This window comes from Lepidochelys kempii, chromosome 11 (genome assembly GCF_965140285.1).
Source record: "Lepidochelys kempii isolate rLepKem1 chromosome 11, rLepKem1.hap1, whole genome shotgun sequence".
NCBI lineage: Eukaryota > Metazoa > Chordata > Testudines > Cheloniidae > Lepidochelys > Lepidochelys kempii.
Genome location: NC_136390.1, coordinates 62862727 through 62879901, shown reverse-complemented (window position 1 = coordinate 62879901; position 17175 = coordinate 62862727). Strand labels below are relative to the sequence as shown.

Sequence of the window (17175 nt, the reverse complement as noted above, 5' to 3'; positions counted from 1 at the left end):
GTGCGGAGGGAAAAGGGAAGATTTTTAAGGAAATGATCACATACTGTATATGTCTGAAATGAAAAATAAAATAGCACCTCACAGGGATATTTTACTTTGTAATCCATTGATTGTGTAACAGTTCAAACCTCCTAATGAATCTCTCCACACAAATACTATAGTTTTTAATATACGGAAATAGTTGAGGCTATATTTGGCTTTTCTTGACTGCTTACAAACATTACTTTGATAAGTTTTACTGAAAATTTTGAAACTAAGTAAGGTTTCATAACCTGTGATTACATCACATTTTTATTTAAAATAGAATATCCTCAGCTTATGTACTATAAACCTACAATTTATTTAAAATGTAAACAGATACAATTTGATCACCAATAAGAAAACTTTCATCTATCACCAGAAACATACTGTATCCAGGTCATTAAACTAAACAGTTAAAGATGACCATTGTTGACTTATTACATTGTATAGAGTTGCTTACAAAAGACTGAAGTACTCCCAAAATTTTTTAAACACTGAGTAACTGCAATTAACTCTTTTTCAGTGGTTTTCAGCCTGTGGTCTGCAGACCCCAGGGGTCCACAGACTTACGTCTTAAGATTTCCAAAGGTGTCTGCACCTCCATTTGAAATTTTTTAGGGGTCCACAAATGAAAAAAAGGTTGAAAAGCACTGCTGTAGATAAAATAGGCCTGATTTTCCACTGCCTTGTCCTCTGTGTAATCATTTAAACCTGTGCAAAGTGACTGCAAATGAGGTGTAAAATATCACCAAATCTGTACAGTAGTGTTTAAAATAGGTGTAAATGATTACACAGAGGGCAAGGCAGTGGAGAATCATGCTTATAGAGACCCTCTAAATCGGGGTGGGCAATAATTTTTGCAGGGGGCCACTCCACAAATTTTGGTAAATTATCACGGGCCGCACATTTCTACTATATTAATGGAGGAGGTACGGAGTCTGGGAGGGAGTTTGGGTGCAGCAGGGAGCTCCGGGCTGGTACAGAGTGTTGGGGTGCAGGAGAGGGTGAGGGCTCTCTGAGGGAGTTTGGGTGCAGGGGGGGGCAAGGGATTGGACTGCAGGAGCGGGTGAGGGGTCTGGGAGTGGGTTCTGACCTGGGGCAGGGGGTTGAGTGTGGGAGGGGGTGCGAGGTGCAGGCTCTGGCCGGGAGGCGCTTACCATAGGCCGGTACACAGCAGGGCTTAGGCAGGCTGCCACAGCCCCACGCTGCTCCCGCAAGTCTAACGCACATCTCTGCATGCCCCTTGGTTTCTGGCCAATGGGAGCTGTGAGAACGGTGCTGGGGGCAGGGGAAGCGTGCAGAGTCGCCCCCCCACCCCTGCCAAAGGCACACAGAGACGTTCCAGCAGCAGCTGTCTGCTTTCAGGAGTGGCGTGGGGCCACGGCAGGCAGGCAGGCAGCTTGCCTGAGCACCCTGCTGCGCCACGGGACTTTTAGCGGCCCAGACTCAGAGATCGCGAGGGGGCAGAGGAGGCCGTACAGAAATGTTAGTCATGGTGGGCCGGACAGAAATGTTAGATGGGCCGGATCCGATCCACAGGCCATATTTTGCCCACCCCTGCTCTAAAGGTTTAATTCTTAGCACAGCTAGGTTTGAATTTCGTGCTCTCTCTCCCCCATCACACTCACACCCCCCACCCCGAGAAAAAGGTTGAAGAGAGAAATAACACATCTGAGGGCATTCAAAAGAATTCTTGAATGGGTGTAGCTTTACCCAACTGATCAAAACAACACTGAATTACACATTTTTCTTCCAAAATGCGTATTGGAATGCAAAGTACAAACCCAACTACTTCAAAGGGATTAGGATATCTTGGCAGATTTTTTTTATCCTGCTGAGAAACACGTAAGCCTGATTCTTCCATCCATACTCGTAACTTACTCTATAAGCAGTCCTCTTGATTCTGGATTAATTGTTTACCAAAATCAGTTCTTCTAAAGAACAAACTATTTTTTAATTTGTTCAAGCAGAGACAATTCTTTTAAAGCAAGCAAACTTCTGCTGTTTTTAAAGTTAATATGTAGCTATTCTGGAAAAAAAATTAACAACATTGGCTCCAAGGCCAAGAATATAACTTGCCAAATTTCAGTCCAAAGCAAACGTATACAACTGAGGTATCATGCACCTGGTATAAATTTTTTAACCTTGATTCTTTTGGGTAACCATAAAATGTAAATGAGAAATCAGGGGCAGTGGAAGGGGGCTTATTTATTTGGTGCTGGCATTTCTCACAGTGGGAATGACAGAACTCAAAAGTATATGATATTGTCATACCTAGAGCTTCTTGGCGTGGTGCTGGCTTGTCTCCCTGAGGATTTTCCAATTTTGTGTAAGCACTGTACTCCAAATTCATAGTACTGGAGTCCTAGGAGTGAGGATGGAGGGAACAGTGCACCCCACTCCATGGTATGCTCTTCTCTGAGCCTGGCAGATATTTGGGCAGGGGTTAATGCTGCTCCAAACATTAGCTCCCATTCTGTACTTGCACTCTCCTCAGAGAGGGATATTTACATGGCAAAGAACTAGCCATCACCACATAGGCTGGCACAGAATAACGTTTCATTTTCCTTTCCCTGTGGCTCCCCAGGATCTGAGGTGCTTGGAGGCCATATCTCCTGCCTCTTATGCAGCCCACCCACAAACCCCTCTCCTTGATGGAAGTATTAAAGAGAAAATTTGTGAGCTGAATTTTGAAGAGCTTCCTGGGCCTTCTGTCTCTCTCCTGTGGGTTTTACTGCAGGAGGCCTCAGTCATTCCAATATAATGGGGTTTTATCTCTCTTTCTCTAAGGTCCCCTAAACTATCTATGACTCTCCCATTACCACACTATCTGATCACCTTACAATCTTTAATGTATTTATCTGTGAGATACGGAAGAGTTATCTCCATTTTACAGAAAGGAAAGGAAGGCACAGAGAGATTAAGTAATCTGACCAACACCATACAGGAAATCTGTGGCAAGAAGAGAACTGAACCCAGGTCTCAGGCTAGTACCTCATCCAAAGTTTTTGTTGGTTCCCCTACCATCACTGCTTTTTTCCTTTTATGCACTCTATAACTTTTCCAAAATTGGAGATGTTCTGAAAAGTTACAGAATAGCAAAAGGAAAATAAAATTGCCTCTAATTTTTCAAAATTTCTTCAAAGTTACAGTGTTCCATTTTTCCTTTTGCCACTCTTTACTTTTTAGAAGTTGGAGAAGTTTATAAATTTACAGAGTGGAAAAGGAAAACAAAGTAGGGGGAAATCAAGAAGTGTGTGTGGGAGGGAAACAGACAAACAAAGTCCCTACATGTCATTCATTCTATTGCAGTCAGTGGGGAAAAAAGGAAGAGAAAGGGGGAAAAATAAAAAACAATTTTTAAAGTAAATTAAAAATGAAATTGTAAGTCAAATCCAAATAAAAACTGTTTTGTTTTGAAATTTTTTGTTGAGGGATTTTTTTTCCCCAAACAGATTATTAATGGATGAGAGTATCTGTATTACTTAAACAGTAAAGCTTTCCTAAACTGGACTGATTTATTTATTTTTTTTGGTGAGGGGGCTGGATTAAAAATTATATATTTTAGACACATGTAACAGCAGTTATAAGAGGAATCATTTATAATAAAAAGTGCTTTTTAGGCAATGATTTGGGATTTCAGTATTTTCTATTTGCTGATGCTCTCTTACTACACAGGGATTTATTTTTCAGACACAGAGAAGAACTCTCCTTTGAGACAAGAAAAATTGCCTGTATACTTCCCATATTCTAAAAGATTAAATTCAATAGTAGTAGACTGTAGCTGACTCACTGAACTCACACAGGCATGAGTCTCTGTAAATCTAATGATTACCTATTATTCTAGCTTTAATGATAGAGATTTTGCAAGTAATACAGTTTCACTTCAAAGAAGGTGTGTTTTAGACAGTCAAACTTCAGTCTGTTTCATATACTTAAATTTATGGTTCAAGTATAATACAGTTAAATCAAGCCAAAGTCCAATCCTACAAATGAATCTGCACAGGAAGATGCCTGTGTGTGCAAGGAGTCCCACTGACTTCAAGAACAGGATCCAATACTGTAAGTAGCTCCAAGTTTCCTTCACTTCCAAAAATTGCTACTGTCCTGCAATACTATATTCTTGGTCTGCCACTGCAGGATACAGTAGGTTTCTGACTTTAGATGAGCTCATAACATCAATGTGAATTAATTCTAAAATAATAAATGACCACTGATTTTTTTAAATCCTTAAATATAGTAAAGAGGAAAAAGCAACTGATAGATGATGTAAAGGTCTGAAAAGAAAAACAGAAGTGCAACAGGAGCAGCAATCAATCATCAATTATCATAACAGAATAAAGAAAAAGCAAGCAATATGTTAGCTATACATAATACCGATCATAATAAGAAAAATGTAGGGATTTATGGTGTGAAAAACTGTTAATTATATGAATTTTCACATCTCAGAAGAAAGCGTTGGCAACCTTCCCCCAAATAGTTATCTGCTCTTATGCTACTTAAGGGCATGTTTCAGCACTAGAAAACACGGTAGAAAACTGAAGTCAGAAAAAATTAACATTCTCCAATTTTGTTAAATTCTTCAAAGAGAACGACTGACTTTTACTGCAACTCTTCCTTCAGCTCAGTCCTTGTCAATATCAATCAGTATGAGAATTCTAATTAATCTACATTTTGTTTTCCCCTTAACTAGGAGGGTATCTATTCCAAAGGAATATTCTCATTTTAATGGAAAGGACATTATGCATATAACTACTTTCATCATCATAAGAATATACTCCTAAGAGCTTGTCTACCCGAAGAATTAGACCATGGTAAGCTGGGTGTGACTATGCTGCTCTAGCCTGCTCAAAGTGCATTAACAAACTGGTCGTGTGTCTCAGCAGGGTGTGTGCACATGGGCAGTTAGACCATGGCAGGGCAGTGTGGGGCAGATTCAGACCCCCAGCTTGCTACCGTCCAATTGTTCGTGTAGACAAACACTAAGAAAGCGGTCAATCTCTTTGTCCATGAATGGCGTAAGCCAGGGAGTAGGTGGAAAGGTGCTGTTAACATTTTTTAAAGATATTGAAGCTGCAGAAGATTTCTGGACTTAATTTTTTTTAAAAAAAATTCTTGAACAAGCATCAGAGTTAAGGTTAGAAATCTCTCTCACACCCAGCCTCCAGATATCTGAAGTGTCAGATGTCAGAATTTGGAGGAACCAATACTTCTAACTCCTCGGATAAATTCTAAATTAAGTGAACCCATGACTTCTTACATTGTAGAAAAATTAATATAATACTTTGGAGCTGTTTTTCCAGACTTCCGTGCCTTCTGGAAGTAAGTTACATTTGAAAGACAAGAGAAATGGGCAAGAGAGATCACTACATCCCATTCTAAGAGAAGTTAACCTCTTAGAACACTGATATATTGAAGTGTAGTATTTGCAACCAAAAAAGTAAAAATGGAAAGTTTGAGATGAATTCCACTGAGGTGTCTATCATCAGATTTGTAAAGGCTCTTATTTCATGTATTTTTCCCTGTATTGATTTTGTGAGTCAGAGTGCAATAATCCTAGCATGTTTTTTAAACCTGTGGTCATACTAGATGACATTTTGTGACACTGGAGTTAATCTAGCTGTGATGTTCTCACAATTGAATCTGTGTTATCTGAATCTTGAGAAAATTGAGTTTCCTGCTTCTGCAATGTTATGGAACTCACATTTTGTGCTAAAGAAATATAGAAAGCATTTTAGTTCATGTCTGTTGTTTGTATGCTGACATGTGAGTTATGTAATTTTAGTAATAAAAAGAAAATCTTAATAGGAAGTGCTCAAGAACTTTAGAGTTTTATATCATTGCAGAAAACTATTTCTTTACACTTCCTGATACCTTTTCCCAATTGGATTTCTCTATTAACACACCAAAATAAACTGTAGAAAGTAGTCAATGTCCAATTCTCTGTCATGAGTCTCTTGGGGATTCAACTTCCAATAAACTAATATTGCCACAAATTTTAAAAAAAGTGTCAATTCTCCTTATGACCCATTCTTGTATCAAAATAAACTAAAAAGAAAAACTATATCAAGTTTATTTTTTCAATATAGCCATGGTATTGTATTATAGTAATCCATTTTCCGTATCTGCTGATACAATCTTAGTCATTAATATCATTGGTGGTATCTATCCACAAAGATATTTTCCTAGAATGTCTCAGAGTTGGCATATTAATTTCTAGAATGGCTTTTCCATTTTGAAAGTAAAAAATAAAGTTTGTAGTATAGTGATTTGATCTAGGTGACCAGATGAACTTCTCTACTTGTCTTTTAGACTTGTTTATAAATTAAACAAGGGTGTCTTTTTATTATTTTTATTGTTTCTTGTCTAATGCATCTGCAAGACAAGTATTACTCTTAAATGCTACAACAGGAGCTCCATCTCACCCTTCTGCACAGAAAGGAGGACTCCCCTTACTAATTCCTTGCAGATGGCTCTTCACAGAGTCAGGAAGGCTCTAGGGGAGCGGAGAGGGCAGGGAGCTATGCTAGGTGAGGTAGAAACTAGACAGCCCTATGATGTTTGGTGGTGGGGAAGGATGCACCTCTAAAGGTTCCCTAAGAAAGAGAATATCTATTCCACTTTGGTTTTCCACAGACAGTTAGGATGTTGCTTGGACTGTACAATTTTGATGTATTTCTTGCCAATCTAGTGATTTGGGTTTTGGAGGAGGTGGGGAGCCACAATTTCAAGTGCATACCTTTCCATGTGAAAAGTATTTCTGAAGAGTATTTCCCTAATAGTTCCTCTAGGTTTTTCTACTTCTTATACAGTCAATGAGGCATCTATTAAACATGCAAAAGTAGAAGACAGTAATAACAGTATGAGAAAATAACAGTTCCTAATATATTTTATTTTCTTTCCCACTGAATTCTGATTCTTAGGAGGTCAAGCTTTCTAAGCACTCTTCCAGATCCACAATGAGTTGAAGCCCCCTTTACAGTCAAGATAACTGTAAAAGAAACTTTTGTACAAGGGAGGCTTCATTTTCCCCTTCATTATGTCCTAGCTCTCAGGAACAGCATGGAACAGTCAAGGAACATCAGCAACTGGAAAATCTCTACTAAAGGATACATAATAAACTCACTATGTGGCCATAAATGTTGAAGTCTAGTAAATGTAGGTTTTAATTATGAAGATGGCTATTAAAGGACAGAATAAAGGGGGGAAATTGGGATGAACCAAATGTCTGGGTTCATATCTTTCTAGGAATGGGATCTGGATTTATAAAAGTCAAAGTATATTCACAAACAGTCTTAAAATTAACATGCATATACCTTCTCTGAGAGGCATAGTTTTAATATTCTCAAGGGTTTGATTCTGAATGACAGGGTTATACCCTCCTTTCCCACATGTTAATTCTACTGGTGCTAATAGAGAAGAATAATCTAAACATGTACTAAATATTGCAACTGAAATCACACAAACCCTTAGGTCCTTCATCCTTCTTGCTGGGAGTATCCCTGATAGGGTCATCAATACTGCAGTCTGTCCCTGCCCAGGAGAAATTACAGATGCAAGTGGCTTCATTACTACACACCTAGAAAAGAAAATGAAAATAACTGTTTTTAAAATACTTTTGATTGAGGTTATTCAGCATATGTTAGAAATAAGTTATAAGATACACAGGATAAAATTTACCACAACAGATACTATAACAAGAATGATTGTTTAGAAAGTTCAAAAAATCAATAACCTCATCAAGTACATAGCAGGTTAGGGTGGAGTGTTCACCCCACACTAGCCCAGGAAACATTAATGTGGCTGGGGAGGAGTTACGTAACTGATAGGGCACACAGAGGAAGAGTGAGGTTTGATGAGCAAGCACTGATTCAGGATGGGGCAGAGCCTAGGAGAAGCAGCAGGTGGGGCTGGAATAAGGCTAAGCAGTGAGAGCAGAAGGGGCTGCCATGTGCAAGCCTCCAGTTGCTCTCTGTGCTTAAAAAGGAGAAGGGGAAAAACCCAGGAGAGTAGAAGCCCTGGGGATCCAGGCCCTGAGAAAAGGAAATACCTATAGAAATGTAGGAGAAGGAAGCCTGAAAGAGGAGAAGTAGAAAAAGGTTTGGGGAAATGGCTGCTAGGTTTGGGATGGTTCCGAGCTTGACTACTGACTCAGAGATCCTTGGAACCTGGAGTACTGGGCAGGCCTGGGTTCCCCTCCCAGCCACTAGGGAAGTGGCACAGTCTGGGCAGTGAATTGGAGGACTGCCTGAGACAGTTCATACAGAGATCCTTTGATACCCTGGAAGGGAAAAACTATAGTGACTTGGCCAGAAGGACAAGACATGAAGCGGGAGCACCCTGAGTTACAAAGAGGGAGCAATCAAGTAAAGAGGAAAGATGGGGACACAGGGTGAGCAACCAAAGGAGGAGGCATCAGACTGGTCAAGAGGTAATCCCGAGATACAGCCAGAAGGAGGTGCCACAGTGGTAAGCTGTAAACCCCAAGACACAGGTATATCAAGTTCTTAGTTTTATTTTAATTTCCCAGGTAGATAAACTCAGAAGATAGCATGGCAAGAGTAGAAGACTCCATTACAGCTCAACCGTCCCGTGGACTCTCACCATTGCAGGGGTATAGGGGGCTCTAAGAACCCTTGTTTTTATTCATGGGCAACAGAGATCTTGGGTCTGGGTGGATGAGGCATTTGGTGAAGCCATAGTCTAGCCCTTATTAATTTGCTCTTTTCATGAAGCTGGGAAAGGGGGACACAAATTAAGTTACTTATTTTATGTATCCATTTTCAAACTGATCATTGTAATCAGAACCACTTTCAAACTTTGGACTTCATACTTCCTTAGGCAACTTGTTCCAATGTAAGAGAGAGGGGGAATTCTGAGTTTCAACTGACAGTTTCTTCCTCATTCTTCCAGGCTGGTGGTGTCAGTCTATCCTCCAGCAGAATAGGCCAGAGATTCACTTTAAGACTGCACTTAGAAGGATACCTCTGTGAAAATTTGGGCTTAAACCCACCAAAAATTACATTACACTTGTAATAAATATGAACTCCTACCAAACCCATAAAATTTAAAATACTAAGCAATAATGGACAATGGTAAAAGAAATTAGAGATGGAGTTAAGTTGCTGAGGAAAGTGATTGAAGGAAGGTGTTGTGGAAAAGCAGTTAAAGATAGAAAGAATGAAATTTTGATCAACAAGATTAGAAGGGCAGTTAGTCATCAATAGAGGTACCTAATCAACTGGTACATAATGTATAAAAACTATAGACTACACAGTCTATAGATAATGCTTAACCAAGTTGACAGACGGTACAATGCTGACGATCAAAAGTAAATAAGCCATGTAATTTTTGTTTATACCTTTATCTCATTCTGCATCCTGTAATATTCACTAAAGAAGCTTATCAAGAAGGATAAAGATAACTTTAATCTTACTTGTAAGAAAGGTTTGTTGAACTGAAAATTCGAATTAGCAAAGGCACAATAGGAATGTGGAAAAAAATTCAAAGTTGTCAAGAGAATGTCTGGATCCCTTTCTTAACTCCTATATTGCCCTCGGTCTCTGTGCCTTTCTTTCTTTCTCCTTCGCTCTGAACCCAATTCACCCTCCTTTCAGTCTGTCTCCCTTTAGGGATTCTCTTCCCATATGAATCTTTCCCATAATAAGAAAACAACTTCCTAATATAGAGTCTAGTCCTCTATGGCACATATCTGTAGAAATTATAGCAGTCTCTTATCCCTTGTTGGCCCTGCTCTCCTTTAAAAAACAAACAAACAAAAACGGTGTGTATGGTGGGGAGCACAACTAGCCAGAAAAATGAAGTGTTTGATCAATAGTTAAGACACTTGATAACTTAGTCAAATAGACTCAGAGGCGAACTATGAAGCATAACATCCCTCAGTGTAAACTGATGTGGTAGGGTGGAAATAATGTCAAAACTAAGTGTAGTTTAAACCAGGGGTTCCCAAAATGTGGCCTCAGCCCACCTTGACACAGTCCTGGATGGTCTACCGGCATGACTGAATTCTCCAGTCAAGCTCAGTCTTAGGAAATCTTTGACTCCAAGTGACTTGTGTAATCTAAATAAAAGCTATATAAATGTAATGCTTTGAGCTGTATATGCTGGACAGAGTATAGAAAAAAATTATTTTTAAAAAATAAGCTGCGGTACTGTATGTCAAGTTTAATTCTTGCGCATACAATGGTGTGTTTTGCTGCAAGGTAACCTAGCAATGTACAAACAGTCTGCCATTTACAACTGTAAAAATGGCAAGCAGTATTTTAATCTGACATGGATCGATTTTATTTTAAAAATGAGAGGGTGCACTGGCGGAGAAGACAATGAGAGTCCCAGACCATCTACATCTACACAAAAATGAGCCAGCCAAAAAAAAATAAAGGAAGTCGTAAGAAGATATAGTGACACGTTCTTGAAGTCTGGATTTTCCTTTACTGGATTGGAGGAGGACCCATTGCCTCAGTGTGTTATATTATAAACTATTATTTTATATTTTTAATTACAATATTTGATTCTTTTCTAATTAGTTGAGAGTAGGGTTGGGTCTTTACTTACACAGCACAGAAATTTAGATGATATACTAAAAAAACTGAAAACACAGTGTTTAAAGTTGGACAACTATTTTGTTTCAAATAACATGTCTTAACAATTTTGTTAACATTGTGTTGCTTATTCAGGTTTATATGCTGTACATTTATACAGTGTGTTTTCCTTGTTTGAACACCACATTTCGCTCAGCGTTTTTTTAAAAGTGTCATTTTCCTAAAAGTGTTTGGTGTCAAAGATCTTGAAGCATTTCTTTGAGTGCACATTGCCAGGGTTTTCTATATTTACAACTGTTTCCATTAAAATGAAAATAAAACATGTACGCTGTATTTACAGTTCTAGTGTGTGTAATTAAATTTTATAATTTCCCTCAAGAAGTGTTAATGGGCTGCAGTGCCTACTGCTGCAGCTCAGATGGACCTCCAAGAAAGACGTTTGGGAACCCCTGGTTTAAACAGTAATGACTTCTTTAATTAGGCAGAAGAAGACAATCTGCAAAAGCAGAGGGTCACCATTCATATTTTCAGTCCAGAGTACAATGTAGCAGCGAGGAAGGCTAAGAGGATTAAATAGCCTGATGTTTTGTATTAAGAGTACATATTAACAGTCCTAGGAAAATGGAGTTATTAATGTAACAAGCGCTGGTTACTACCTTTGGAGCTTTCTGACCAGCACAATGCAATAGGGACAATAAATGGAAACGGAAGGCTCACATATGACACAATATTGGGATTATTTATCTGGGAGAGTCTGAGGTGATTAAGAGGTATCCTACTAAATTCTATCAAATTAAGGTTAATAAACGGGAACAGAGGGATATAGGTTTATGTTAAGAGGAAGTGTACTGCATGTAAAAAGAATCCGTGGAGAATAAATAAATTAGTGTTGCTAAAGGAGGTGAGGACCAGTATGAGTGAATGAACACAAGAAGCACAAGTAAGAAGATGCCATTTTCAGGTCTTGTCTACATGGGAGATTTTCCTTGGCTATGGCCTGAGGTGGCAAGCTATCAGTGTTGCTGCACAGATGCAATCCCTGACATAGACAGGCAAAGTTATTTGCACCAATGGATCTTAATCCAATTTCAAGGAGGTATAGACACCTTACCAAAAGGAGTTAATCAGGCTTCAGATCATGACACAACCGTGAATACTGCTCATTTGTTTCCCCATACATTCAAAGTGAAACATGATCCATCCTGAAAGATGAACTTGCTCAGTGTGGTCTACTTTTCTCCGGCCGCCTTTCTGGAGCACCACTGAATGTCTTCCTATTCCCTCTTGCTGGTGCTTTCCGATCTGCTCCAATCCTACTCAGGTCCCATGCCCTTGTCCCACTTATTTCTGCTACCACCATCCTAAAGACCTAGCATCTAGATGGTACTGTAGGGCTTTCACAGTCTCTTCAAGCAGCCCAGAACACTGGCTATGCCATACTGGTTCTAAATTTTAGGGCAAGAACCCTGAATTTCTGCAGCATTAATACTGGATTCTGTGGCAAACTGAAATTATTCAGAGGTTTGAAATGTGTGGTGAAACATTAGGGAGGTTTTTATAGTACTGGAGTTTACTATTGACTTCAGTGGGAGCACAAGCCAGCTATAAGTGCTTTTGAAAATCCCACTCTAAATATTAACGTGAAAACTACAGTGAATTGTGTCACATAATTTAAAAACCTTGTTTTCTCAACTGTTCTCTATGCCTCTCACACTGTCATAGAATTAAAGTATGTCACAAAATCCAACACTTGTGTATTCAGGAAATCAGAAGGTCTTACTGAAGATTTTAGGTACAGTACACAACACTGTACATTAGGCCCTGTTTATATTGGAAGTATGGACAGAGCTTATCTGCTGTCCCACGGATATGGACTTACCCCATGATTTGAACAGATTTTTCCATTAGAACCAATAGGGCAGCTGCTTATGTTCAAGGACTGAATTGGTAGGCACTTCCTGTCTAGACACATCATGTGAGGGCCACATGGAGCTCCATCTTCCACATATCCCAAATCTGTATCGTCATCTAAAAGCACATGAGCACCACTAGGAGAAGAAGTTTTAAAATACTATTAATATTATGACTAGAGCCTTTTAAAGATATTAAAACACAATAAAGGTAGGGATGTTAAAAGCCCTATAACTTCTTCACTCCACAGCACACTAGAGGAAAGAATATGGTATGCACAAATTCACACCACGTTTTTTCTATTAATCGCACAATTCTCACAGTGGCACTGACATGAAGTAGCTGGTAACATAGAGAAGAATTCTAGGTATTGACATGCAATCTTAATTTGATCTTAGATTACATATCCATACCACAGAATGATATTTCTTTTTTTCATACCACAGAATGATATTTCTAGAAATAGTAGTTCATGTATATAGATTTATGCATATTTTATGAGAAATGTTTCATGCTTTAACTCTAACCTCAAATGGGAACAGGGAGTAAATATGGAGGAGAATAGTTGTGTATATACACACAAGAGAGTATTCTTTGTTACTTTTAGCATTCTTAATCATCAAATTTTATTTAAATTTTTTAAAAGCACCCATCCAGTAATCTGCATGCAAGACGATAAAAACGTGCCTATCCTCTGACCAATTAAATGATAACTAAAGATTTCCTCCTACCACAATCATTCATATAAAACAAATAATTCCTCTTGCTGAGATAGTACTGCTCAAAACCATGAAGTCTTATATATGGATCTTTTGCTCTTCTGGATTATAATTCTTAAACTTCATGGAAGAGCAATGTGATGTTCCACGGTAAGGTTTGATACCAGTCTCAAGAGTCTCCACGTGCATTTCAACGCTTAAATGGAGAATATCAGTGATTTTTAATAAAAGGAGAAATACCATTTAAAATAGTGATTTTTACCTCTAACAAATTTAAATTTAGCTGTTTAAATTTTTTATCTTTATCTTTTTCATAGCTTCCTAAATTCCAAGGTCAGAAGGAACCATTGTGATTATCTAGTCTGACTTCCTGGATAGCACAGGTTATGTCTACACTTAAGACACTACAGCAGCACAGCTGCAGCTCTGTGGTAGCACTTCATTGTAGAGACTACAGCAGTGGGAGAGGTTCTCCTGTTGCTGTATGTAATCGAGCTCTCCTGTCACTGTATAATTCTTCTGTTGACCTAGCACTGTCTGCACTGGGGGTTAGGGTCAGCTTGACGACGTCTCTCAAGGCTGTGGATTCTTTACACCCCTGAAAGACGTAGCTATGCTGATGTAACTTTTCAATGTAGACCAGCCCTCAGCCATAAAACTTCCCCAAAGTAATTCCTAGAGCATACCTTTTAGAAAAACATCCAATCTTGGTTTTAAAATTGTCCATAATAGAGAACCCACCATGATCCTTGGTAAATTGGTCCAGTGGTTAATTACCCTCACCGTCAAAAATTTACACCTTATTTCCAGTCTGCATTTGTCTAGCTTCAGTTTCCAGACACTGAATCATGTTCTACCTTTCTCTAATAGATTGAAGAGCCTATTATTAAATATGTGTTCCCCCTGTAAGTACCTGAAGGCTGATCAGGTCATCCCTTAACCTTCTCTTTGTTAAGGGAAATAGACTCAAGAACCACAATCTATCACTATAAAGACATGTTTTCCAAACCTTTAATCATTTTTGTGTCTCCTCTTTGACTTCTCCAATTTATCAACACCCTTCTTGAATTGTAGACACCAGACCAGGACACAGTATTCCATCAGCACCAAACACAGCTAAAATAATCTCTCCACTTCTACTTGAGATTCCCCTATTTATGCATCCAAGGATTGCATTAGCTCTTTTGGCCACAGCATCACACTAGGAGGTTGTGTTCAGCTGATTATCCACCACAACCCCCAAATCTTTTTCAGAATCATTGATCCTCAGGATAGAGTCCTCCATTGTGTAAGTATGGCCTACGTTCTTTGTCCCTCAATGTGTACATATAGCCAAATTTAAAAACTTATATTGCTTGTGCCCAGCTTGCCAAGTGATCCAGATCACTCTGTATCAGTAACCTGTCCTCTTCTTTATTTACCCCCTCCTCCCAATATTTGTGTCATCTGCAAACTTTATCAGTGATGGTTTTATTTTTTCTTCCAAATCATTAATAAAAATGGTTAAATAGCATATGGCCAAGAACCAAACCCTGTGGGACCCACTCGAAACATGCCTCTTTGATGATACCCAGTTAATAATTACATTTTCAGACTTATCAGTTAGCCAGCTTTTAATCCATCCAGTTTGGTTACAGATAGAAAAACCATTTGTGTATGCTGTATAGTCTTTTACCTGCAGTCCACTACACGCCCCTGGTGGTAAAAAGAGGTTGGGGAAATTTCTCCCTGAAGATGACCAATTCGTGGAACTCGACTAAGATTAGTGCAGAGCAAAAAGCCACAGAACACATCACTGCAAAAGAAAAACAAAGAAAGGGACAAAGACAAAGTTACCAAATAGAGTCACACTAACAATTAGCAATATTTATAAGATACAAAATGTTGTGTCAAAAGCAATGAAGACATGAAACCAACAATATTACTGCAATAAATAACTTAAGACCAGCTTCTGCCAAAAAATAACTTAAGACCAGCTGGTCACATAAAGTAATAACTTACTCAGTGAGTAATACCACAAACTTTGGTGGTACTACTCTAAATAAGGTACTACTTGATTTGAACAAGGATGGCAGAAGCTAGTCATAACCAGCAGATGGTGTTAACTGCAAAAGTAGAAACAAAATTCTACCAATTGGCTAATTATGAATAGCAGCATTTCTCCATTTTGTTTGAACAAAAAAACTATTTCCACAAAAATACTTGAATATAATATTTAAAAGGGCATACAGGTGGACAAACTATACATAGTTTTACATTGTGCTTTTTCAGGTAGTTTGGTTACTCTATGTTGATGCAGTTTGCTTATTTTGTATTTTATTTTATTCCCCATGTCATCACAGTACAATCATAATGATTAGAAGAATCAGTAATGTTCAGGGTGCACTACTGCATTCTTGGGAAAGACACCGGCTTATCTGCTGCCACTTTATAACAAATAAATAACAATAGCCTACAAGCCTCAAGCTGGCTTTCCTGGCATGGACTGTCCAAATTTTGCATTGAAGTCGCACACATAGCTGGATGAATACGGGAAAACAATGTGAATATCTGTATGCATTCCAAATGGCTGTTCAGTCTGACCATGTTTGTGCTCCTTATTAGCTATTTTCAAACATTCCTGCAAATATTTTTAGGGTTTTTTTTTTTTTAAATTATGAATGTTGCGGGAAATGGTTGTTCTTCACATGACTATTCATTCACCCATTAACAAGAGTATTCATCATTCATTATTCTCCTACTTTTAAAGTTTCAGTCATCCAACCAAGGAGCAGATATATCATGTGACACAGCAAACAGCTGTAGTGAACACGTTCACAAACCATGCATAGGTCAAAATTTGTTCACTTAATCAGATCACTTACAAATAGTAAATAAATTAATAAACATCTAAGTACTCCTGAATGATTCCTGAACTGGAAAAAAAGGGCTAAATCAAATAAGTCTTTTACCTCTAGTTATATGCTTTCTCAACTAACTCCCTTCTTGGAAGTTCAACATATGCCCAAGACAATAGGGAGAAGTAAAGAGGAGGAGCTTACACTGCCAGGACTAGTAGTTGAGACAGAGGAAGAGTTTAGTACTATATCAACTGCCTCTATCCCATGGGCACTATGGCTACTTATGATATATGTCCCGTAGCTGGTGTCATCTCTGGATGCACACTGGTAGGATGAGCCTTTGTCTTCCACAGATCACTCAGAGCTCACTGTTGTCCATGGCCTACTAGTGTCTTCCAAATATTTGGTCATATTGTATGCGAGGAGGTCCAACATGATGGAAGATCATGGACTCACTCAGTGAGAGCAGACTTCTACCAAGCTGTCACTGCAGCTTCCCCTCCCCCTTCCCCCTGGCTACAGTGTGGAATTACCCTGAGATCACAGGATCTAGCAGAGATTCCTGGGCCACGTCTGGAGGCGGAACCAGCATGCATATCTTTGGCCATTTACATCCCTGCCTGACATTATAAATGTATGACACTGTGCTGCTATCTCCTTTAACTTCTCTCCATGAGCCCAAATTGTCAGTACATCTGCATGAAAATCTAGATGTGAGAAATTCCAAAAATGTGAATTTTTGAGCCACCTGGGAATTCTGCAAACCAATCTGTGAAATATTTTGGAGTTCTGAAAATTTGTAAGAAAAAATGGAGGATTCAAAACCATGCAAAACAAACTGCTGAAAAAGTCCATTAAAAAAATCTGAAAAATATTAGGCCAATTTCACCCAAAGTATTTAGACCGTTTCTACAAAGCTAAACTTACTGTTTACTGCACTGAATCCATTGGTCTCCATCCTTTCCACAGTTTCCTTTTTTTGTGCCTTCTGTATTAAGCTTCTCATAACAGAATTTGTCAGACCCCGTAGCCTCTTTGATGAAAAAGGGAAAAGAGAATGTACTTTACATTGACAGCAACAAATATTCTCTTCATAAAATTAATGTAAAATATGTAAACAAC

The 17175-nt window shown here is 38.6% G+C and overlaps 1 protein-coding gene across 30 annotated transcripts in view; it reads right to left on the bottom strand.

Annotated features, from left to right (window-relative positions):
• Positions 1-17175, bottom strand: part of ADAM23 (ADAM metallopeptidase domain 23) — a 200128-nt gene that overhangs the window by 39176 nt on the left and 143777 nt on the right. For 11 of the 30 annotated variants that reach the window (XR_012154363.2, XM_073306577.2, XM_073306554.2 and 8 more), the window contains 4 exons: positions 16981-17086; positions 14889-15008; positions 12463-12631; positions 7489-7600 (listed from right to left, as the gene is read on the bottom strand). Coding sequence is in view for 24 of the 30 variants with exons in the window: in XM_073306577.2 (XP_073162678.1) it covers positions 7489-7600; positions 12463-12631; positions 14889-15008; positions 16981-17086 (507 nt within the window). In the remaining 6 variants the exon portion in view is untranslated. The other 19 variants (XR_012154367.2, XM_073306571.2, XM_073306567.2 and 16 more) reach the window with 13 other exon arrangements.